The following is a 25,705-nucleotide window of genomic DNA, read 5'->3' as shown; positions in this document are numbered from 1 at the left end:
AGCAAGCACCTGGGGATATAGTCTGTCTGCACACTACATACCTATTTGGGTTTCAATTAACCCTTCTGCAGCTCCCCCCCCCTTATGAAGCCCATTTAACATTCAGTAATTTATAGTCTAGGTCTTTCAATAGCCCTAGTTCACCTGACAACAGATTTTTCACAGCATTCTGTTTCATCCAGTCATATACGTGACCTGAACTAGTAATAATGATGATAATATTAATAGTGACAGCTCAACCTGCAACCTAGTTATGCCAGTGTAAAAGTACTGAAAACGTTTTGGTTCTAGTCCCTTAAATAAACTGAATCTCGGATAGTTCAGTTGGTAGAGCATAATCCTCTTAATCTCTGAGTTATGGGTTCATGTACTATGTTGGGCAAAAGATTACAATGGTACCTCGGGTTACATACACTTCAAGTTACATACGCATCAGGTTACAGACTCCACTAACCCAGAAATAGTACCTTGGGTTAAGAACTTTGCTTCAGGATGAGAACAGAAATCATTCTCCGGCAGCACAGTGGCAGCAGGAGGCCACATTAGCTAAAGTGGTGCTTCAGGTTAAGAACAGTTTCAGGTTAAGAATGGACCTCCAGAATGAATTAAGTACTTAACCCGAGGGACCACTGTACTGCATTGCAGGGTCTTGGACTAGATCACCCTTGCACGCTCATGCACACACACACACCATTGATTTAAGTAGATTGTAGACTAGGTTGTTCATGTAACTGAGGATCCTATTCCTCTGCTTCCCATTCAGCCTTGTTCTCAATTAAAGCTCCTCATTACAGTTGATGGGCAGCAAGAAGGGCCTTGGCGTATTAGCTAAGTAGGTTACCAAAATGCTATGTAACAACATGAAGTTGAGAAGCCGGCAACTGCAGTTACATTGTGAAAGGATTTAATTGGGCAAGAACAGCCTTGGAGGCATCTGTGTTTATTATTGAGGACATATATATGCCAGAAGCCAATATCTCTCTCTTTCTCTCCCCCTCCCCACCTTCATTCCAGCAGTATCTCTTCACCCTGAACTGCCTAGAAGTATTCCAGCTGATTTTCTGTTCCAAATCAAAATGTGACATTTTGGTTACGACCTGAGCCCTGTCCAGCTGTTCAAACCATATTCAATTAATGCACACAGGAAAACCCAATTCTCCTCAGAAACTTTTAATGTCTGGACAGATTCCCTGTGTTCAGATGTACAAATGGTGGAGGGGTTGCTCCATCCAGGCTGTCAAGTAATGGGGTAGGGGCACATTGTGGCTTGCCCCCACATCTCACATGAGTTGGTTACACACTGTGTTACCCAAAATAAGGAAAGATTTGAAAAGGAAGAAAAACAGAAGACTTATTTAGATGCTCTCTTTCTTGGGGCAATCAAAATCACATGAGGGAACTGGTAAGGCCTGTCCCATCTGCTGCGTAATCTTCAGTTCCCTTTTTTTAATCCCTCCATGAGTTTGAGTGAAGTCCTCTAAAATAGAGAATCTGCTCACTGAAGCTCCCTCTGCAATAGAGAACCCGCATGGTCAAAGTTTTAGATCATGTAGGGACTCTCCATAAATACACCCTTCAGTCCTACACTTCTGTGATTCTAGGTAAAGGTAAAGGGACCCCTGACCATTAGGTCCAGTCATGACCAACTCTGGGGTTGCGGCACTCACTCGCTTTATTGGCCGAGGGAGCCAGCGTACAGCTGCCAGGTCATGTAGCCAGCATGACTAGGCTGCTTCTGGCAAACCAGAGCAGCACACGGAAATGCCATTTACCTTCCCACCGGAGCAGTACCTATTTATCTACTTGCACTATGACATGCTTTCGAACTGCAACAGGAGAGTTGACATACCAAGGGCAGAAGAGCTTGCCAGCCCTACTCTCTCTCACATGATCAGCAGTGGGGAACCTCTGGTCCATTAAAATAAAGTATGCACGCTGGTCCTCCCCATTTGGCCTGTGGGGCCATTTTGGCCAAGCTATGTCCACCTGCCCTATATGAGATCCAATGAGGGAAAGGCCAAGACCTGTCTCAGCTGAAAGGAGGTTTGCAGGCACCATCAATCAGCTGATCGGTGGTGCCAGCAAAGCCCTGAGCATTGGGCTACATGAGACCAAATGGTCAGCTGATTGGTGAGTTTTGCAGAGGCTGTGCAATAGCACTTTTGAAGTCAAACCCTTACCTGGGAATAAGTCTCACTGATCTCCATCAGTGGATTGTAGCATTATTGTTGTAGATGTGCATGTTTTAACTTTCTAATCTTTTTAGGACAAATATTTTTTATCAAAATTTGTTTTTATTACATCTATCTCCGGTTGCAGACTTTGGTAATGAAATTACAATGTATTTCTTTCCTGATATCACAACAGTTTAATGAAAATAGATCATTAGATTCAGTGATTTCAATAAAAACAGGAGTGTGGGCCGTGAGAAATGCAATTTGCACAACATGTAATTTGATGAATGTGTCACATAGTGTCATTAGTACTTACAGCAGTTGCTTGCTTTAGGGTAAGATATTCTTAATGCATACTCAGCTTGAAAATTTGCTTTAAAAATACAAATTAAAGGATAAAGCAGTCAATACAGAAATGCTTATTTTGTTATAGCTCAAATGTCTTCTTTTTGTTTGTGTGACACTAAATTATATTTTGACTGTAAATTTCCCCACTCCAGCCATGAAGTCCTTTTCTGTACTGCAGATACTGTGTATCTGACTGTATTATATTCTCACTTGACCTTAGTGGAGCCCATGTTAAACTATGGCCACCAAAGCTTTCTGAGCAATTCCCCAAGTAGTAGAGATGGACAAATATGTCAATTTCAGCTTCTCATTCTCCCTGTCCTAAGTACAGTTGGCTATATTTCAGCATTCATTTTAAATAAAATTAATACATTTTAATACTTCCCTAAAAAATCCACCAGTATTTTAGTGAACCTTTCTCCCAATATGCACATATTTGCAGGCAATTTTGCATCATTGCATAATATAATGCAGCTTTGTATGTTATTTTTATTATTTATGCATTTTCATGAACACTATGCCTAATACGTGTATTTTGTACAGTTTTTCGGTGGAAAACTGACAACACAAAATTAAGAGAAGTTGGGTTTCAGTTTGCATACATATTTTGCAGGAAGTTCAGTTGCCAAACCAAATTTCTCCTGTATCCCTACTGAGTGAACTTTACCACTGTCTGTACCAGCCTGCCAGGGAAATGGTACTATGTGAGGGTGTTTCAGCCTTAGGAGAAGCCCTCACTTCATTTGGAGGCAGGTATTAGGCATTATTACAATCTGGTAATTGAACTACTAATCTTGTAATTTAATTGTCAAGGTAGCTAGCATGAATATAGCTTGGTCATGGAGTCTTAGTACATAAATAACCCAGCTACAGGATACTTTATTTTCATGGATTTTGGAACTGTTATTATATACTAGAGATATTGGATCCCACCTCCACCCTACCCCACACTCTACTCAAGTTGCTGGTTGATTAGGAGGGGATTTATAGTTATGCAGAGGAAAGAAAGAAAGGAAGGAAGGAAGGAAGGAAGGAAGGAAGGAAGGAAGGAAGGAAGGAAGGAAGGAAGGAAGGAAGAAGTTACTGAGGAGTAATCCCCCCCCCCAAACACAGCAAGACATGCTGTGCATTAGTTTGCACTTTCAATTTATCATTGTGATATATGTGAATAAGATATGTTTAACAGTGTTTGGATTTAAAATATGGACTGTAGGAAGAGAACTTGCAATGGCAGGACCAATCCCTGACCTTGGTGTGTTCTGCAGAAGGTCAAAACAGATCAGAGTCCCTGATCATGTGAAAAGAAAAGAAGGCTGTGCACATTCAAGTTGTTAATGTGGAGACTTTCTTTGGACCTTCCACCAAGGACATGGAGGTCAGCAGGGCAGGGATGGGGATTTGTCACCACAAACTTCTCCCTTCCACTCATTCACTGTACCCTGTTCATTCCCTGAAAGGAACTAAAAGAGAAATATGAGCAAGAAGTGGAAGTGGAACCCATTCAGAATAGTTAGCCGAACAAAGGGGAGTTAATTCTTATTTTATGACTGGAAGCACAGCCCACTGATTTGCGGATACCTGGTTTGATGGCTGTTCCACTTATAGCTACCTATATTACTTTCAATAATGCATTCCTTCATGCCTCACCTTCCTATATGACAAATGCAGATAATAATAGTTACCCAGACACGTTTCTGTCCCTGTGACATTAACTTCATTAAGAACATTTGTAGAGTCACCTTCTCTATTTTGTTAGCAAAATATAGAAAGATGTTGACTCATTTGGTAGAATATGTGCAGTGGAATGCAGGGGATAGGTAAAATTAACTGCTCCTCTAGATATAACTATTCCCATAATTCAAGGGAGATGGTTCTTCCGATTTATTTCTCTCATGATGGCTCACAGAGTAAGAATCACGTTAAACCAAATTCGAAATGCAAATTCACAAAAGCAATAGTATCAAACAATTCAGTCTGTTGCTATCACTCAGTAGTATTAAAATGCAATATGTCATATTTCTTTGGATGTCATGATTCGGCACCTATCCTCCCCTCTGTTCTGAATGGAGGAGAGGTACAAAGAGCTTATTTCTGTGAGTTGGCTTAGTGGTGGCTGACGTAGATCCTTTTTTCTTCATTGGTGGGAGTGACTGAAACAGCGGGGCATGCCTGCACCATTTTGTGGTCCTATCTCTCTTCTGCTCTTTCAATTGTGTCAGCCATTTTGCATTATGCCATATAGCAACCATTTCGTGAGAAAGACTCTCATTCCACTAATAAATGCTTTCTCTCCGTGGAAGAATACCTATTGGGTCCTACCCAGGATTTACTGGATTTTATTCCATTATTCCATTTCAATATTATGTGTGGAATTCAACATAGTTTCACTCAGAGCAGATCCACTGAAATTAATGAACATGACTAAGTTAGGGTCATTCATTTCAACGGTAAAACTTAGTTGACTAACACCCTGTATTTTGACTACATGGATACACATACTGGTATGTGATCAATTATCAGAATACTCCCTACAGAAGACCATAAGATGCAAAGAATCCACATACTCTCCAGGAAATGAATATATCATACTGTTCATAATGTGACATTGGTGAACATTTTATTGCAAGAAATGAAAATGACCAAACTAAAGCAACATTTGTGACAGAAAGCTTCAAATGATGTTTTTTCTCCTGTCAAAGGTTTCTTGCTCTAATACATTAACCTTCTTACCACACTATATTTGCATGCAGCTTTAAATATGGGATTGAATGCCTAGACCCTCTAAGTATGTCAGGAGCATCCAAAATGAGGACATGGTCATGCTTTTTTCAGCGTGCGCTATAAATATCTTTACAATTTCCTAGAGAAGTGACCCACAAACTCACGTGGCAATCCTCTGCATATTTAGTCAGAAGTTCAGTCTCATTATGTTCAGTGGAGTTTACCTGCAGGTCAAATATGCATAGGATTGCAGCCTTGTGTGTGTGTTTTTGGTTTTCTTTTAAACTGCAGCCTGTTTACCTTTTCAGCTATAATGCTCTCCCTGGTCAATGCAGTCATTTATCAATTCAGCTAACTGGAGGGAGGACGCAAAGTTGGTTCAAATAACCCATCATTGCAGATTCATTAACTACTGAAATAATCAGGTGAATCTCTAGTTGATTGTTGGGCTATACGAATTAGCAGTGGCGTTGCGTGGGGGGTGCAGGGGGGGCCGGCCGCACCGGGTGCAACATCTGGGGGTTAGGGTTAGGGGGCGCAAATTACTTGCCTTGCCCCGGGTGCTGACAACCCACGCTACGCCACTGCGAATTAGGAAAATAATGTGTACTATCACACAAACATCTTGAGGATCTCAGCAGTAGGAGCTTGGCCACAAAATGGAAGCTAAATATACATTCAAGGAGAACCATGTGCAGATTTGATACACTCTACATACATGAAAACAGAAGATGAGGCAGAATGAAAGCAATCATAGAACTGTAGAGTTGGAAGGGACCAGGAGGGTTATCTAGTCCAGCCCCCTGCAATGCAGGAATATTTTGCCCAACGTGGGGCTCAAACCCACAATGCTGCTGACCCTGTAGCTCTTGCCACTTGAGACAGTTGCCTCACCTGAGTTTGCTTTTTTCTCCCTTCCTCCCTCCAAAGACTTTCCCTTTTATTTCAGGCATGGGCAAACTCTGCCCTCCAGATTTTTTGGGACTACAGCTCCCATCATCCATAGCTAACCAGACCAGTGGTCAGTGATGATGGGAGTTGTAGTTCCAAAACATCTGGAGGGCCGAGTTTGCCTATGCCTGTTTTATTTCATGTCTTCCCATTGTAAGCCTGAAGGCAATGTTATTGGCATTTGTGAGCCACTCCGGGAGCATTTTTTGGCAGGATAAAAATGTATGTAATTAATGCCTTTCAAGCGTATATCTATATTTCACACATACCAAATATTCTGATACAGTTCTCTGCTTAGAAACAACAACCAAACACATTCAAATACATTGAAAATGGATATTCAGTTTAAGCTATGGAATAAATATGGAAACAGGATTGGCTGGACTTACGGGTGAAAACATACAAATGCTATATGGACCAGAAACAGACCCGTTTGTGAGGATGCCTAGAAAAATTGAATGTGGGATGAAATATCCCCCGTTAGCTATTTTATAAAAGTTGCAGTATTAGGAAGTGAAACAGGCCAGTTCAGTCCATAAAGCAATGCAGTCGGAGTGCTTGTATTTAAGTCAGTTCAGTGCTCATACGGCAGTCTGCAGAGCTACTCATTTCAGGGCACATTTGCAGCACCAAACTGAGCCAATTCTAGACCCTCTGGCTCCTCAGATTTGTAAAGTGCCACCTGAAACAGTTCCAAGTTATGACAACAGAACACTTGTTCCCTCTATGTTCTCTTTGACCACAGAGAGTACTTGAGTTGCACAGAGAGCTAAGAAGCGACTACCCTTTGCACTTGGTGATATGCATTTCAAGTTTATATGCAGGGTCCTTTGAGCCTGCGCAAAGCTGAAGTCTCCATTTTCTCTCTCTCTCTCTCTCTCTCTCTCTCTCTCACACACACACACACACACACACACACAGAGAGAGAGAGAGAGAGAGAGAGAGAGAGAGAGAGAGAGAGAGAGAGAGAGGAAAGATGTGCACTCTGTACAGTTCTTCTGAGGCTTCAAGTACATCCCTAGCAGGCTAAATTCATCAGGACTAAATTGTCTCTGGAAAGCATATTATATATATAAATATATATTCTAGGCTAAAGCAAGCTTTTACTGTGTACGAAGGCACAATTAATATTGATCAATTTATTTGTTTAAGTAATGGACAGGGACAGTGTGCATGAGTGCATTAATAGCAAATATGATCTTTCAATTAGATGGCACTGCTAGACCACTGCTGAGGGTTCTGAAATGAGATTAATGGTCCCTTAGGAGGATGGTGTTAGCTTAATGTGAATGGATTGTTTCCTTCAAGGAACACTCTCTTTTAATATTGCACAGAACTTCATAAAATTGATTCACTAAATATAACAGTAGAACTGAAGCTCATAGCACTGATTTTGTTCCTATCTGACTTAAAAACAAAAACAAAAAACTGTTAGCAAAGAGAGAGAAAGGAAGCCAATAACTACAAGAAATACAAATTGTGTTCCAGGTGGAATACAGCTCTTACTGATGTGAGATTTTCCATTAACCTTCCTGGAATGGAAGCAAAACCAAGAAGGCCTTTTCATGCACAGATGTATATTTGTGCACGTTAGAAACTAGGCTGGAAGCTTGAATTTGTTTCTTTTGTTGAGGAGTCACTGGCACCCTGATGCATTACTGGGTTAAGGGGCACTCTTGAGTCATCACCTGCAGTCTGAGGCTTAGAGGTATTTGTGGATATCCATAGAGCCTGGTGTCTGCACATTACTAAGGCTCACTTAGTATGGAGGGAGTAGATTATATTTAAATAAATATAAACTTTTTGCTCCAATATTGTGTGCTGGCAATGCATATATACATTATAGATTCAGGTGGATAACCATGTTGATCATAGTCATAATAAATAACAAGAGGAAAGATGAAAAAATCTTTTTAAATAATTCCAGTGGCACCTTTAAGATCAACTAAATATAAGCTTTCAAGGTATGAGCTTTCGTGTGTAATACACACTTCGTCAGATACTTTTTTTCATGTTTCATCTTGTTATTTATTGAGATTATTATATTATGTGATGCTGGTGGCACTGTGGTCTAAACTGAGGCTCTTGGGCTTGCTGATCAGAAGGTCAGCAGTTTAAATCTGTGCCACAGGGCGAGCTCCCATTGCTCTGTTCCAGTTTCTGCCAACCTAGCAGTTTGAAAGCCCACCAGAACAAGTAGATAAATAAATACCGCTGCAGCGGGAAGGTAAACGGCGTTTCAGTGCGCTCTGGTTTCTGTCATGGTGTTCCATCGCACCAGAAGCGGTTTAGTCATCCTGGCAACATGACCCTGAAAGCTATCTGTGGACAAACGCCAGCTCCCTCGGCCTGAAAGCGAGATGTGAGCTGCAACCTCACAGTCGCCTTTGACTGGACTTAACTATCCTTTACCTTTACCTTTTACCATTTTACAGGGATGTGGGGAACTACAAGAAGTGCCCAATCAGAGGATCTGAGGTAGTTCACAAGGGATCAAAAGGTCCTTAATGTGCTTTGAACTCAGGTTGTTTAGGGCTTTCTGAATTAGCAGAAGGACCTTGAAGCTAGACCAGTAGCAAACTGGTAGTGAGAGCAAAAAAAATGGCTTTTTGCTGCATTGGCCCATTTCCCTAGTCATTGCCCTATCCCTACATGTGCTTCAGATAAAGACAGTAGAATTTAAAGGAAAGTTTTGTCAACAATTCCCTTTTTAATACAGTAAGACATTACAGTACAACATCAGAAGTGTGAATCCATTTCAAGACAATTAATCTACAAAATTCAAATCGAATTAATTATGCAATGTATTTATCTACACTAAGCTCCACTCAGGATCCAATCCATCTGTGTGACCCACAATTGTGTGCTTCATCCCAAGTTCAGTAATGAGGTAACGCTCATTGCTCTGAGTCACTAATCTTTTGTCGTTATTACAGATCCTGTTACATGTGTGCTCTGAGGGTGACACAAACAGGCAAAAGGAAGGAGATTTAGCTCCCCGGCATGCAGTCCGTCCAGCACAAAGAAGCAACCCCAATTTAGGACTAGATTGTTCCATTTACTGCTGACCCTGAGGCAAAGGCAAAATGAAGCACTGCATCTCCAGAAGCCTATTAGAAAAGTTGTGATACTGAGTTACCAAAAATTCTCTGTGAAACCCCTTTTATATTGCAGTTCTGATGACAGAGCAGGCACAGCCAAGAATTTACCTCACATTAATCCTGCTCACCCATCCTCCAGCTAGCTGTATTCAAGAGACTAGAAGAGTTACACAGGTTATATTTGGTTTGATTTTGGTGTTTTGCAGTGAGAATCTAAAGCTATAATTCCACACATGCTTACTTGGGGAGTAAGCCCCATAGAATTCACCAAGACTTGCTTCTGAGCAGACGTGCATAGGATTCTGCTGTAAGCAATTATATAGAGTTCTCTCTTGCCAGATGGTTTCCTTCCAAAATGAAAGTGGAATAATAAATGTTTAAATGTTCTCTAATATAAAACATTCTCCATTTATACAAAATTACAATGTCAAAGGATCAGGGGGGCAATAGTTCCACCTAGCAAGTAGAAATGTTTTCTCCCTCTTTAATTAACATTTTGCTGCCCTTTCATGTCCCCTCACATCTGCTACCCACGTTGGCCACCTTGCCTAATGGCAGGACTGGCCCTGCAGAGCTAAGGCAGAGCCTTCCACCTAACATGCTATTTTTGTTGATTATATATATGGCAGCATCTAAGCCACAGAAGGGTAACCTTCCAGATGTTGTGGGACAACACCTCCCATCATGACTGACCACTGGCTTTCCTGGCCAGGGCTAATGGGGACTGGAGTCCAACATCTAGAGGGCCACCACTTTCCTACGCCTGATTTCATGTTTTGATCCCACACTGGTAGTCTAAAATGTCACAGCTTGTCAACTGAAATATCCCATGAAACTGATAATTTCAGCTACACAGTAAGCATAGCATTGCCCTTTCCCCACTTCAGCGTCAAGTAGGAGCAAATGTTCAATTAAAGTAGAGCAGCTTCGCCTACCTGAAGTTGTCGGCACGACTTCAGTTGTATTTCTGAGCCCAATAAATGAAAACTGATACAGCCTCCAGGATCTAGTGTCTCCTACTTCTACTGAGCTGCGCTTCCACATGTAGATAATCTCTTCCTTTGGGTAGCCATCTTCAAAACAATGAAGATCATCATTCCATCACAATTTTCAATTACGTGTTGCATTCCTTTAGTCACATGACCATGAATGGCACTTGCCACAAATGCATTCACACCATTTTCCCTCTCACTGCCACACACAACAAAGTGGTCATGATGCTTATATTCAAAAAGGGACCTTGCAGTTCCAAACAAATACAGAAAAGCATGCTTATGTTATGTCTCTTTTTGCTCCCCCAAATAATGAATTGTCACAATTATTTTGTTTCTATTTATGACAGCCTCTAAACTGCCATGAATAAATTCTGTAATGCTTCTCTGCACTTATAATGACTTAAATGTGATGGGTTGTATGTAGATCACTTAAAACGGTAAGGTCTTTGCTGACGCCCCATTTCTCCACCTACCAGCATTAAATTCCCCACTGTTGTATCCAGTATATCCTGTACATAGGGAAACACATAGGTTGCTTTCAGGCAATCTGTTTCTTGAATATTCATCCTGATTTGTTTGTGGGGACGTTAAGACAACATTACATCAAGCAAATGTTATCCTACATTTTCCGGTGCATTTTGCTGTCTCTTTTCTTAACTCCTTGTGCAAGAGTTCCAAATCAATCTTAATTTTGCAACCTGAATAAGCCAACATGTGATTTAATCCTGCCTGAAAATAATGGTTGCCTGGTTATTTATTTTTTAGATTACTACTTACAGCTTGAAAATGCCAGTGGACAAGAATGTTCATCCATTGGAAAGTTGTGCAGCTGCAACTGACACTCAGCATCTATCGTCAATCTAAGAAAAAACATATATTAATATTAATCAATTGTTCATAGTTCTAGAAGTTCAAGGTCTACAGCAGTGAACAGGTTGAGAGAAGACACAATCCACTCTTTTAATGTATTATTGATTATGATGTAAAGTAAAATGCTTTCTTATGTCACAGTGTTCTGTGGCAAGGTCCTGAACCCTCCCCCATTGTAGAATAAAGACACTTGACACCAGAATTTAGGTTAATGGGCTGAAAAAGGCCACAATGATTACAGAATGTGAGTGGTATTGGCTTAGGCATTGGAACCAATGACTATATCTGACTCCTGCCCCCCTGCCAGGAGTCTAGTAAGGGTTAACCACCGATAGGGGGAGCTCTCTTGATGCACATCAACTAGGAATTCCCCCAAGATCACTGATAGGGGTCATGCTATGGCCCTGGCCCCCATCTGGGCTTCAGAAAGAGGACACACATCCCAGATTCCTTTAACAGAATACCCTTGAAATAGGAGAGGTAGGTGAGGAATGCCTTGTGACGCAGAGCTACCTAAGCCCCGTGTGCATGGATTGGGCTCATGATCTGCCCGCAGCATTGACTCCCTGCGAGGGGAATCGGCTTTAAGGATTGACAAGAACTTTTCCTACCCATTTCTGAGGTCTTCCCAATGGAGGGAGGTTTCTAAAGCAGGCTGTGTTTTGAATGATCTTGCCCCCTTTCATAAAGCCTTCAAGAGTGGTCATACCAGCTAAACTGACTTGATTATCTCCTGGAGCCATCTTGGAAAATGTAGTTCTCAGAGCAGGCTTCAACACAACTGTTAACTCTCTCAGTGAAAGCCATTATAGTTAAACTGGTTCAAAACAATTCTCATTTGGGGTGCAAAGCCCCAGTTCAAAACTGTGCTGTGCAGGGAGTTATGTGTAGGCACTTCCACAGCCACTGCAAGCACATTCTGGGATTGAGATATTATGGTCTCAATCCTAAACCCCAAACTGCACATGTGGGGGGAAAGGGGCAGAGCTGTTCACTTGGTTCTTCCATGCTCTATAATAGAAGTTTAGCTGCTGTTTAAGCCCCCTCCAACCCACAAATATACATTATACACACTGAAGGTACAGCCTGTTTGAGAACGACTTGTGATAACAGGTGCAAAATCCTTCAATGGGGCATTTCGGGGGCAGAGGTGTAGCATATCTGGGCAAGGATTTGCTGGATCCTAACCCAGACCATTCACAGGCTGGTGGGTGTCTTAATTTGGGTCCCACTCCTATGCTTAGACTGAAGAAGAAGAGTTTGGATTTGATATCCCGCCTTTCACTCCCTTTAAGGAGTCTCAAAGCGGCTAACATTCTCCTTTCCCTTCCTCCCCCACAACAAACACTCTGTGAAGTGAGTGGGGCTGAGAGACTTCAGAGAAGTGTGACTGGCCCAAGGTCACCCAGCAGCTGCATGTGGAGGAGCAGAGACACAAACCCGGTTCCCCAGATTACAAGACTACCGCTCTTAACCACTATACCACACTAAGAGGTAGTGACTGGCCCAAGGTCATTCACTAACCTCTAACCAAGACACCACATGAGCTCTATGGGGCATTTAGCTTTATTATTGTTTCATCTTGTCTAAAATATTCAAGGCATCGTATTTCTTTTCATTAAGTGGAGATACCATTTTCACTCATATTGGAAACATGTAACAGGTATATTGGATAAAATTTAAAGAGCGGTAAGATTACCTCAGTGTATATAGTACTCTGCCATCATTCCAGATCCGGAGCATCCGATTGGGAGTTGTTATCCAATGAGCATCAGCCTTTTTTGAGTTTCGGAAGAATGTGTCAGGGATCCAAATCTTCCCCACCATGTTGCTGTTCAACCTCAGCACTTTAATGGTGCTGTTGAATCTTAGCCGTCTGTCATACCAGGTTTGAGCAAAAAAAATGTCTATTGTATATTCCTGCAATGTTGAAACACATCAAACAAAGTAAGTTTCCATGTCCATTCAGTCCTGCTTTTCAAAGCTTTCATGGCCGGTTCACAGACAACACACACATCACATCAGTAGCCTGACCCACAATAGAACAGAGCTCCTGGTTTTAATATGATGTTTCTGCATCAGATGCTATTGCCCCGTTGACACAATTCCGATATATGTCCAATCAGATGTAAAACCCACTGAGCTCATTACAACTCCCAGGTAAGTGTTCATTAAAACTGCATTCCTAATGAACTGTTGCTTTAGCTATTTCCCCACCATTTTCCCAAATCTATGTTTTCATACAGTAAAACATAAATCTCAATTTTGGGTTGTTGTAAATGAAAACAATTTATTATTAATCAATTAAATTTGTACACCCTTCTTTATCCATAGATCTCAGAGTCATTCACAGCATCAAATTACAATATAAAAATTTAGGTTAGCTGCTGGTGTGGTGTTTCCATCATTCTTATTTGGCCCACTCAAACTTAAATAGAGAGAGATATTGTGTATAATATCTACTAAAAAGAATATTACTGAAGGAAGATTTCAGTATGAAATGCAGAATTGAGAATTTAGTATGAACAGCTCTTACGTATTTATTTAGCAACCATAATTCTTTGGACATAAATATTCATGTTAGCTACAGAAATTAGTTGATCTTGGATGGAATTAAAGAACCACATCTCTACTAACAGCACAATCCTGAACAAGTTTACTCAGAACTAGTAAGGCCCCCTGACTCCGAAAGGGATTATTCCCATGTAAATGTGCATAGGATTGCAGCCTTATGGCAGTAACAGATAGGTAGCCGTGTTGGTCTGCCATAGTCAAAACAAAAAAATTCCTTCCAGTAGCACCTTAAAGACCAACTAAGTTAGTTCTTGGTATGAGCTTTCGTGTGCATGCACACTTCTTCAGGTATCTGAAGAAGTGTGCATGCACACGAAAGCTCATACCAAGAACTAACTTAGTTGGTCTTTAAGGTGCTACTGGAAGGAATTTTTTTGTTTAGCCTTATGGCAAACCTATGTGCAACCATTCAGAAGTCTGATTGAATCATGTGACCCAGTTTTAGATACATGTGTATAGTCTTCATCATCCGAGTATTGTGCCTTTGCTCTGTCTGATACATGGGGTAGAATACAGGGGTGTTGGTTGGTGTGTACAGCAATGTTTATTGGCATTCAGGAATAACATAATTTACAATACAAACATAGCAAACTGCAGGGCATTTTTAAAGCCGGAACTCATGTGAGTTCCGGCACCTCTCATGTGGGTGCCATTGCCATTATAAGAGAACAAGGGTGGCATTCATAGTGAGTTCCAACACCTCTTTTTCTAGAAAAATAACCCTGGTAAAATGTATTAATATATGCTACTTACCATATTGATGGCATTCACTGGGCCAATGCTATTGATATACATATCAGTATGAATTACCGTTGGCTGCACTGTAACAAAAACAGTAACAACTGCTAATATCACATCAGGTAAAACATCCAGAACATAAAGGAAAATCCTAGACACAAAATATAGTATTTAAAGGAAGAATCTGATTGTGTTCTAGAAAGAAAGAACATAAAAGGACTTGGGTATGTGAGATTTTCCATATCAATAAATGCAGGATGAATAAAATTGCATTCTTACTTGATGACCGTAGTGAGGAAGGGAGTGGATTTCGACCCCATTTATACTATTGTGTTATTAATGTGATTGTAATCAAATCAGTATTTTTGCAAGGGGTAGGGATAGTTATAACGCTTATTTCCTTTTTTTATTGGAAACTGTATTGTATTTCTGAAGTCTCTTAATGATACATCACATCAGACATTTCACATTGTACGAATGAACACAAAATGACTAATTTAGCCAGGAGAGGGTTCTGCAGATACAGAAAAAGTCCAAGAAACAAAACAGCAGCAGCAGCTACAACAGTAACCATCAACATCATGAAAAAGAAATCAACATCAACTATAACAATGCATAAATCAAACCGTGATCAGCATAGCTGCTTTCAAATTATATTTTCTCTCCTCCTTATGAGCCATCATAATGCAGTCATAGATAAAAAACCCCATGGAAGAAGTACTCATTATCTTTCATTTTTATGCCTATCAGTTTTGCTGCCTCAGCCCTTGTCCATCCTGGCCCAGCCCCACTCTGAGTTTCCCAGTTCCTCCAAATCTGAATATCATTGGATGGGTTGGTGGTTGCAACCCCAGGCCACTCATTGACCACTTTATGACTTCTTTTGATGCCTGTTATTTGGACTAGATTAAAATAGTACCTAGTTATCCGTTATCATGATCTAGCTGGCATTTCCACTGATGATTTCTTTGGAACAACATGACTTGTTATGACCACACTAGCTCTCCAGGACTTGTATCTGACAGGATTGTATTAGTTTACTGACAATACCTGAAAGCTTGTCTACTAAAGTACAAATAATTTCATTAATGCACATTGATTAAGGATCAAAAAATTACCTTTGCCATGTTCTCTTCTAGCCATGCCACTATATATTACTGTAGCTTAATACCTTTCTGATCATGCTGTTAAATGACTTAAAATATTTACTGACCATGTTAATCTTTCACACACGACAGCATGACCCTATGCCTTGAACCACTTAATTAATCTTAATTGAAATTGTTCAATGAATGTTATAGTAGAGTGGTGCAATACAAATTCTGAAACAGTCTTTGCCATTGACTTCAGGCACCACTTCGCTCATAGATTCCTGAACATTTCGTCAAATTAATTTGAACAGCAATATGTTTATAATGAGATGCATTACTATTCTTTAAATAACTACGAGCTTTGACGTGTGTGTCTGTGTGTGGTGTGGGTGTGGGTGGGTGGGTGTAATACCAGTTAGAGGTCTAAACACTTGTTTCAGAAAGCTTTGGTTACAAATTCTTTAATGGAAACACTAATTGTCAGCAGCTAAGTATATTATATTTTCTTTATTGTCATTTCCACTTTGTTAAGTGATCACCATCACTTCCCCTTCCAACTCACTGCTATTAACAAATGAAGGAAAATACCCTCACCTCCTATATCTGGCCTTAGTTTGTTATCATATCCCTCCAGCAGGCCATTTAAAATAAGGGTAACATCACTTTCATGAACTTTGGGAGTCAAAACCCAGGTTTTGTTGGTTGTATAATCTTCATAATCGTCATCACTCTTTTGGCTAGAACTGTTTGAAAAAGAAAGGGAAGAAAGCACTGGAGTCATATAACAGCTGAACACAGCAATTACATTCGTAGACAGCTCCATTAGAAACCATCGAGACTAGATTTAGGCCCCTTTTAAATAATGACAGTTCTGCACAAAACACTGAAATGGCTTTACAGAAAGAAATGAAAGAGGGAACACCATTTACAGACTGATGTTTACAGCTCAATTTACTGAGAATGCCAAGATAGCTGAGTAGACATTTTCTCTCTTCTAACTTAATGCATCTTTCAAAGGTATCCATTACTTCTATTGGTTCAGATTTAAAGGAAAAAAAGTTTTAAAAGGCAGTGTATCACCTAAACATTAGTGTGCATGAACAGATGTATGGCACAGTCTTTGTCTTAGAATTATCTTACTATGAGTTGTATTTACACCCAAATCATGTCAACCTTAGCTTGTTGTACTATTCTACATTAAGCCTGCTGGGAAGTTCAGTATTAAGTATGATTATTTGCCCAAAGTGGAAAATAGGAAGCAGCCATACACCAAGTCAGACCATTGGTCCAGCTCAGGGGTCAGCAAACTTTTTCAGCAGGGGACCGGTCCACTGTCCCTCAGACCTTGGGGGGGGGGGCGGACTCTATTTTGGAAAAAAAATAATGAATGAATTCCTATGCCCCACAAATAACCCAGAGATGCATTTTAAATAAAAGCACACATTCTACTCGTGTAAAAACATCAGGCAGGCCCTACAAATAACCCAGAGATGCATGTTAAATAAAAGGACACATTCTACTTATGTAAAAACACACTGGTTCCTGGACCGTCCGTGGGCCAGATTTAGAAGGTGATTGGGCCAGATCCGGCCCCCAGGCCTTAGTTTGCCTATCCATGGTCCAGCTATTCCTTCACTGGTAGCAGCTCTCTGGGGCTTGATCACGAGTCTTTTCCAGCCCTGCCCAGATATACTAGGGATTGAACCCGACACCTTTTAAGTGTAACATGTATGCTTCACCACTGAGCTATGGCCCTTCCCTAGCCTCCTTTATAATGCTCATTCATCTTCACAATGGCCAATAATATTACCATTTGACAGATGGAGAACCGAAAGAGATATAGTAATTTGCCTGTGAGTGGAAGACTAATTCCTCTACATTTCTTAATATATTAGTTTACCAATGACTTCTCACTTTCTCTACTTGCAGTTAAGGTTACCACTTCCAAATCACAAAAACAGAGTGCAAAAAGAGGACACATTTGTGTGAAATATATGCAGATCCCCACTTGAAAATCAGAAGGCAAGTCACCATATATGGGCTTTATCTGGAAGCAATTGGCCTGTAGTAATGCTATCTTAAAAAAAACAACAACCCTAAATCATTACAAAATGTACATTTCTGGGTGGTGTGTGAAAAACTAAAAAGGATGTCCCTTTTCTTTTCTTTTTCAGGATTCTGTATTGATGCAGCCAGAAGCGTACAGAATGTAGGGCAAAGTGCTGCTATAAATCTGCTTTTACTGGGGCAGCGGAAACAGCATTTGTACAGCCACCATTTAAGAAGCGCCATAGGCTTGGCAATGGGAAGCTCCATTAAGCTAGGCCTGATTTGCGGTTGAAGCTCACTCTTCAGATAAAGTTATTATGATTTTTTATTTTATTTTTTAATGCATGGGTCTTCACTTATAGCCCTTTGGGTGTCGTATGAAGGTTTGCCTATGATGACAGTGCTGGAAACCTGCTTCCCAGCCCTATAAAATTGGTATCTTCAGATGTTAGGCTGGCTCCTAGATAGAGGAAGTCCTCTGTCTGAAGAAGTATACTGAACAGCTGCCCACTTGCCAAGCCTGATTTGAATATAAAGAACTCTAAGGAGGAAGAGCACAGAGCAGAGGTCTTGAAACTGCCAATCAACAGTTAGTACATGAACAGCAGGCTGCTCACCTGGACACAGTCTCCCCTACTATGGTGAAATGGATTTTATTTCTATTTACATTAAACAAGTTATGTCTACAACTGAATCTAGATGCATATCCAAATTTTCTTCAAAACCGTCCCTCTTTGGGGATGGTGGATTTCCACTTTTTTGGTGATAGATAAGAGGGCCACCCTGCCAGAAGTGGGGCAAGAGATTAAGGCCAAATTCATAAGATAATTGAAGAGTGTAGAAGCTGCTTCCTTGGAGTTTGGCTCTATCTGTGCCATTCCAATAACGTCCGTAAGCAGCAACTTACATAAATGACAAGACAAATCTGATCAGAACAAAGTGACCAGCAATGTATGAAGTTTCTATTGACTTCCAATATTCTCTCTTCCATATTTATTTGTGGGTGGAGTTGAAACCCAAATCAGTGTGGGTCAGCAAATGAATGGAAAAGAGGCAAAAATGCTGCTGGTCTCTTTCCCCATGTGTCATTTTCCAAAATCACCCTCTCCCTTGTTGCTTTTTCTCACATCATAGAATCATGGAAGGGAACCCAATGGTTATCTTACTCCATCCCCTTCAATCTTTTGCCCAACATGGGGCTCAAACCTATGTCCCTGAGATATGCTGTACTGACTGAGCTGTTGTATGAGTCATCATCACCTACTTATACCTCAGGTTACAGACGCTTCAGGTTACAGACTCCGCTAACCCAGAAATAGTACCTCGGGTTAAGAACTTTGCTTCAGGATGAGAACAGAAATCGTGTGGCGGCGGTGGGAGGCGCCATTAGCTAAAGTGGTATCTCAGGTTAAGAACAGTTTCAGGTTAAGAACTGACCTCCAGAACGAATTAAGTTCTTAACCTGAGGTACCACTGTATGCTGCTTTCTCCTCAGAAGCATGTGCCCAAAGTGGCTCACAAGGTATAAGAGGAACAAGAAGCATCACCATTCAAAACACATTAAAAACAATTATGGATAAACTATACAGTCAAAACAATCAATCTATGCAGCATTGTACACAAATACCAAATAAGCTAAGCTAATTTAACAGCTGAAATGAAACACTGTTGTATAAAACAATATTAATAAGCAACATAACTAAAATAACTGAAACTAAGCTGAAGAAGTGGGGAAGTGGCCGAAAGATACGGTGACCCTGTATCTTTTCTCCCACAGGTGAAAATGCAGCTTGGGGATGAGGGTGATTTTGAGCTGGAATAAGTTATTAGAGAGGAACATTTTTAAGCAACATCTTCCCTTCTGCCCTTCTTCCATTTAGAAATAGGCTGTCCCAAACTGCTTTGTGGAAAGGGGAAAAAACATGCAAGGAAAACATACTGGGACTCTAAATAGCATGTAGTTGATGCCTAAAGCAAGGCCACCATCAGTCATTTTCATGAGGAGATAAAAAGAGGGGGATGTCCAATGATGTCACATTACTAGCGCAGAAGCCATTCCAATAACAGAAGCCTTATGTTGAATCTTGTGCCCTGCTTAAATCTAGTGGGTCACTTGCACCAGTAGAATATAGTGCACAACAGCTAGTGCAGCCATTACCATTATTTCTATACTGAGTGACAGTTATACTAGTACTTCAATGTTCACTACCGCTTCAAAAACTGCAAATCAAATGCCACACTAATATTGTGTTGGATATTCCTCAGAGTGCCTCTGTACGACCCTCCATTCTGCACAGCAACAAATCCCAAGAATCTCGCACTAAAACTGTGTATCTTTAAAAATTGGTTAGCAAGCAACGTATGCTAAGCTCCTTCTTCGAGATATCCCTTGGTTGCCACTTTGTCATTAACTGCCATGTTTCCCCAGCACCATTGCTTATGTCCTTTGCAGCCAAAGCACAGCTTGTAATGAGCCCTCCTTGTTTTATTGAGTCTCAAAAATGAGGATTTTTAATTGCCATTGCGTTACACAGCATTCCTCTATGTACAGAAAAACAGGGCATGGACAATTAAACTGGTGATGTAAGCAGGTTTATGAAGCTGCCTGCAATTCTAACAAACTAATTGCATTTCAGGGAGACAAATCTCACACAGTCTCTGAAGCTCGAGCCCACATATCATTTGAACGTGGTTCGGCAGAATGCTATATTTGCGCTCCAGAGAAAATGTACAGGAAATCACTTCAGTTTGTCAGCCTCCTTACATTTTCCCAGAAATTATTTATTAGCCTCCTTTCTGCAAAAACAGCCCAAGGCAATGTAGGGTCTCAAACCAAGGTTACCACAGAAATAAAACATTAATAGAAAGTATACACAGGTGTCTCCAACAATGTACACTAGTGCTTGTTCCCGTCAGCCCCTGGAGTGGATTTTTTTGCTATGCAATTTGCAATCGAATCTGGAAATAACACCCTGCTCTCATGCTTAGGAATTAAAAGCCCTATTCAGGTTTTATACCTGCACCACAAGAAGGGACCATGCATACCAGCCCTGCTCCCCACATTGCAATCCTCATGGAGGGTGATGAGAATGGTGACAGGGGAGAGCATTAGCTTGTCCATTTCACAGGCTGGATATGAATGCTTGAAGGGGGCCTATGTCTCAATATAATGCTGCCTTTGCTGGCTGTGGCTGGTGAGAGGTGCCATCCAAAACATCTGGAAGATACCAGGTTGGCAAGGGCGAAATGTGTAACTGGAAATGTGTAAACCTTGCTTGGAATGCTCTTCTGCTGTGGTCATGCTAGCTCTGTCAATTGGCCCTACAGCCTGTGTGCATACAAATGAACTGAATATTCCAGCTTGTATAACCAACAAGCACCAAAGGCAGGCATCCCCAAACTCAGCCCTCCAAGGTGTTTTGAGACTACAGCTCCCATCATCCCTAGCTAACAGGACCAGTGGTCAGAGATGATGGGAGTTGTAGACCCAAAACATCTGGAGGGCCAAGTTTGGAGATGCCTGACCAAAGGTATAGCACAGATGCTTCTCACATCCAAAGCAAGCATTGTAACAGCACTTGTAACAAATGGTGAAAGTATTTAAAGAACCCATCTCCTAATGGGAAATTCCCTTCTGGTATTCTGGGAAGCCCAAATTCACACATAAACTAATCCAGGTGGGGGTGGCCTGGGAAGAGTGATTGAAGAAAGCAAGTTCACTGTCATCCATGTATAGGGCAATAAATTACAGAAGGAAGAAGCTATGCATTCCTTTGGGTATGTCAACCCAAAAGCTAGCAATTATATTTCATAAACAGATGTGTAAATAAGAGATGAGCAATAGTCCAGTATTTAGAGAATGTATTATACTTCCATGTGCAAGTGCAGGGCATTATCTGGGCAAAAGTCTCATTTATGCCAATAAGAGTTATGTGACTACAGCCCACACATATCCTTAAGACTCTTTAAGCTCATATTATTAGTAACAGGCTGTTCTGCCTTCAGAATGTTTTTTCCAAGTTATGAAACAAATCTAACGAAACCCACAGTCAGAATTATAGTGGGCAGACTATGGATCTTATGGGAATGCCAGACAACCTCAGATAGACAAGGAATGGAAAGCATAAGAGCTTTAAACTATGCAAGCACAATTGCCCACTGTTTCATTGATTACTATATCAGTTGGCCCATAGTCACATTTTTTCCTCCAGTTATACATGTTTAAACCCATTGATTTCAATGAGGGAAACTATGCATTGAACACTGGATGCATTAGTGAAGCCTAACATTCTTCTCTGCTTAGCAGCACGGAGATTTGTGTGCTGATCATCCTGTCCTCACTGGATCTGAAGGAAGGGAGACTTTTCTAACCTAAAGCCCTAGGCAATTCCTACTTAGAATATTATCAGCACCAGTCATCCTCATCCTCATCACCACATCCTCATCAAAAGCAACAACATCACCAGTCCAATAAGCACCTCCTTTACTAAAGCTTCATGCTTTAGCAAAAGCCTCAATGCAACAATGCCTAATCTTTTTTTAGAAGGAAGCTGGCATCCTTCTGTCTCGAGAGACAATGGAAGGCGTGTCCTTTTTAAGAAGGCATGCAGTGCCACATGAATGTTAACATATGGCTTATAGTAAATTGTATGTATCTGTTTAATTTAGAGCTGACACCTTTAAAGTTGCAGCTACAACTTGTACTCTTTGATTAAGAGAACAGAATGTGCATGGGTGGAGCCCTTCTCCTCCTCCACTTGCAAGGTTCAGCTGACACTAAAAAGGGAATGAATGGCACGTTAAGTGGCTTTGTGCCATCTGACTGAGAAATGCGCTTTACTAGGCAAGAGCTGACATGGGTGCTATTACATTACCATAACATAATACAGTGGTACCTCAGGTTACAAACACTTTGGGTTACAGACTCTGCTAACCCAGAAATAGTACCTCGGGTTAAGAACTTTACCTCAGGATGAGAACAGAAATCACGTGGCAGCGGTGAAGCAGCAGCAGGAGGCCTGATTAGCTAAAGTGGTACCTCAGGTTAAGAACAGTTTCAGGTTAAGAACGGACCTCTGGAACGAATTAAGTTCTTAACCCGAGGTACCACTGTACAGTAGTTGCTTGACTTTCAGCTAGAATTAGCAATGTATATAACTGACCAGGAAAAATGCCAATTAAGGTGGAATCATGGCTGGACATTTGGGAAGGATAAGTCAACATCCATTTTCTTTGCAGAGATGCAGACTTAGGTTCTCAGAAATGTTTGCAATGCTCTTTATCCTGACTGATAAAGAATTATATTAATAGTTTGTTAAATCTTGATGAAAGGTACAATTCCAAAGAAAAATAAAATGGAACCTGTTCACACATAAAGCTTACTGATCGGCTTGCTTTTATTTTGCTGGACTGCGTCAAACAGAATTTCAATTTGTTTACTCAAGGCACAGCAAGAGACCTAATCCAATTTTTATTTGAACTTTTCCTCTAAAGGCCCCTATCAGCTACATGTTTCCTTCACCTCTACTGCCTCTGCATATTATTTCACTACCGCCTGTGCAATTTTGTCTCTCCTCTTCTTTGCTATGCAGAGTTTGTGTACTCCCAGCCTCTTCTAGTTCTGATCCTGCATTAAATAAGAGTTTCGCTCCACAAATAGAGGAATTGTTACACAGTTTAATCAGATATTTTCTCCTCCTTTTTGTTTCTCTCAATATTTATTTAATTGAAGCAAATAACAGTTCCATGCTTCGTTAGTTCTCAGAAAAAGGTTAGAAAAATATAGTCATCTAGTCCAATCCTTTCCAGTTCTAAATGCAGGACAGCCTCATATCTCATTAGATATGAAAGGTTGACAGAATTGTAAAATGCAGGATAAATATCAATTATTTTATATAAGCTACTGAAACATCAAGGGACGTGGGTGGTGCTGTGGTCTAAACCACTGAGCCCCAGGCTTGCCGATCAGAAGGTGGCAGTTCAAATCCCCACCACGGGGTGAGCTCCCGTTGCTTGGTCCCTGCTCCTGCCAACCTAGCAGTTCAAAAGCACATCAAAGCGCAAGTAGATAAATAGGTACCGCTCCAGTGGGAAGGTAAATGGCGTTTCTGTGTGCTGCTCTGGTTTCGCCAGAAGCAGCTTAGTCATGCTGGCTACATGACCCGGAAAAACTGTCTGCAAACAAACGTCAGCTCCCTCAGCCAGTAAAGCGAGATGAGCGCCGCAAGCCCAGAGTTGTTCACGACTGGACTTAACTGTCAGGGGTCCTTTACCCTTTTTTACTGAACCATCAACAATAGCCCTGGGAGACCAAGGCCACAATCCAACAAAGTAGTAGGTCTTGTTAATAAAACTCTTCTCTTTACTATGATTTTTTTATATTCCTCATTGGGAGGGAAACCCTTTTACAACCTTCAAAAATGTTGTTATGGGTAGTTTACCCCAAAGTGCATTCCAATGTTAGAAGAAGGGCATTTTTTAAAAACTATTTTTTTGTTTATCTGGGTCAGATGGGGGGGGGTTGGTGGGGACTCTAGTAACAAGAGTGAGACAAAAAACAAACAAAACATTCTGGTGGTAAAACAAAATCTATTGATTTCTTGGGGTATTTTTTGCCCCAGTCCTTGGCACTGATTCTACAGCACTACATGCATCCCATCATGTTACCATGCAAACAGCCTATGTACAACAGTCAGTTGATTTTCTTGAGACATATTTAGAGTTTTTGTGTACAGAAATAAACCTATAAATTGTAAGTAACTGAAACTTGGGGGCATTTTTAACCATTGTGACGTGGCAATGCCCTAGAAGGACTATGTTACAGGTCTACCTCTATGTAAATTCTGCAGTGAAAAGTGTACTGGGGTTGTAATTTAAGTCCTGAAGGTCGGGGTTAGTGTTCAGAATGGGAAACATTGATCCTGCATAACACCCACCATCTGGCATGGGCAAGTTGGGAAAAACCATGGGCTGCTGATTCCTTTCCATCAGTAAATGAGGGCTCATGCAAGACGCCTTTGCAAACCTTCGCTCAAGGTCAAGAAAGGGCATGTGCTTTTTAGTTCTGCTGGTACCCAGGGAATTATCTGCTGAAGCTTGGCAGATGAAGTGTCTTCTACCACAACACTTCCAGGGAAGGGAGCAAGAATGTCTTGGCATGTCCACAGCAGATCCTGCTTTGAGTGGTGTGACAAGACTGGCCCTACCATTATGCAGAGTGAGGAGCCCAGCTCAGGAAGCCACTTTAGGGTGTCACCAAGAGGAAAAAACTGTTAGATGTATCATTGTTATATTTTTACTCTCAGGGACAGGTGCTTGTGGGATTTTCTGCCTCAGGTGCCAAAATAACTTGGCCAGCTTTGACTAAGAGTGGGGAGTACCATTTGTTGTTCCACTTTGGGCAGAAAAATAGAGTGGATGTGTCTGGTCCAAGGTCCAGTTTAAAGATATAGAACCATAAGAAAAGAAAGCATGAGGAGACTTGAAGTTGCCCAATAACAGTTTGCAGCACTTGGCCAACACAGGTCACCTGGTAACTATGGTGAGATGCATTTTTACTTAATTCTGCATCTATACATATAAATTAGGGACGCGGGTGGCACTGTGGGTTAAACCACTGAGCTTAGGGCTTGCCAATCAAAAGGTTGTGGTTTGAATCCCTGCAATGGGGTGAGCTCCCATTGCTCGGTCCCTGCACCTGCCAACCTAGCAGTTCAAAAGCACGTCAAGTGCAAGTAGATAAATAGGTACTGCTCCGGAGGGAAGGTAAACGGCGTTTCCGTGCTCTGCTCTTGTTTGCCAGAAGTGGCTTAGTCATGCTGGCCACATGACCCGGAAGCTGTACGCCGGCTCCCTTGGCCAATAAAGTGAGATGAGCGCCGCAACCCCAGAGTCGGCCACAACTGGACCTAATGGTCAGGGGTCCGGTCCCTTTACCTTTACATATAAATTAGTCATTTATTTTTTGGTGCTGCACCTCTTTTCTGGTTATGTATAAGTAGCCACCCTACAGAAGAATGTATTGATGCCTCAAAGCACTGTATAAGCCACTGGTGAGGAAAAAGTAAGGAAAAAATGTATGCATTCTGAGAGGT

General features: G+C 41.1%; 1 protein-coding gene across 2 annotated transcripts in view; it reads right to left on the bottom strand.

Moving 5' to 3' along the window:
- Positions 1-25,705, bottom strand: part of GABRG2 (gamma-aminobutyric acid type A receptor subunit gamma2) — a 59,781-nt gene that overhangs the window by 19,060 nt on the left and 15,016 nt on the right. For both annotated transcript variants that reach the window (XM_081899166.1, XM_081899167.1), the window contains exons 2-6: positions 16,158-16,306; positions 14,488-14,555; positions 12,860-13,080; positions 11,068-11,150; positions 10,231-10,368 (exon numbers count right to left, since the gene is read on the bottom strand). In XM_081899166.1, coding sequence (XP_081755292.1) covers positions 10,231-10,368; positions 11,068-11,150; positions 12,860-13,080; positions 14,488-14,555; positions 16,158-16,306 — 659 coding nt within the window. The remainder of the gene's footprint in view (positions 1-10,230; positions 10,369-11,067; positions 11,151-12,859; positions 13,081-14,487; positions 14,556-16,157; positions 16,307-25,705) is intronic.

The sequence above is a fragment of the Podarcis melisellensis genome (genome assembly GCF_964234715.1).
Source record: "Podarcis melisellensis genome assembly, chromosome: 2".
Taxonomy (NCBI): domain Eukaryota; kingdom Metazoa; phylum Chordata; class Lepidosauria; order Squamata; family Lacertidae; genus Podarcis; species Podarcis melisellensis.
The sequence above is the reverse complement of the archived record's forward strand: the minus strand, read 5'-3'. Positions and strand labels throughout refer to the sequence as shown.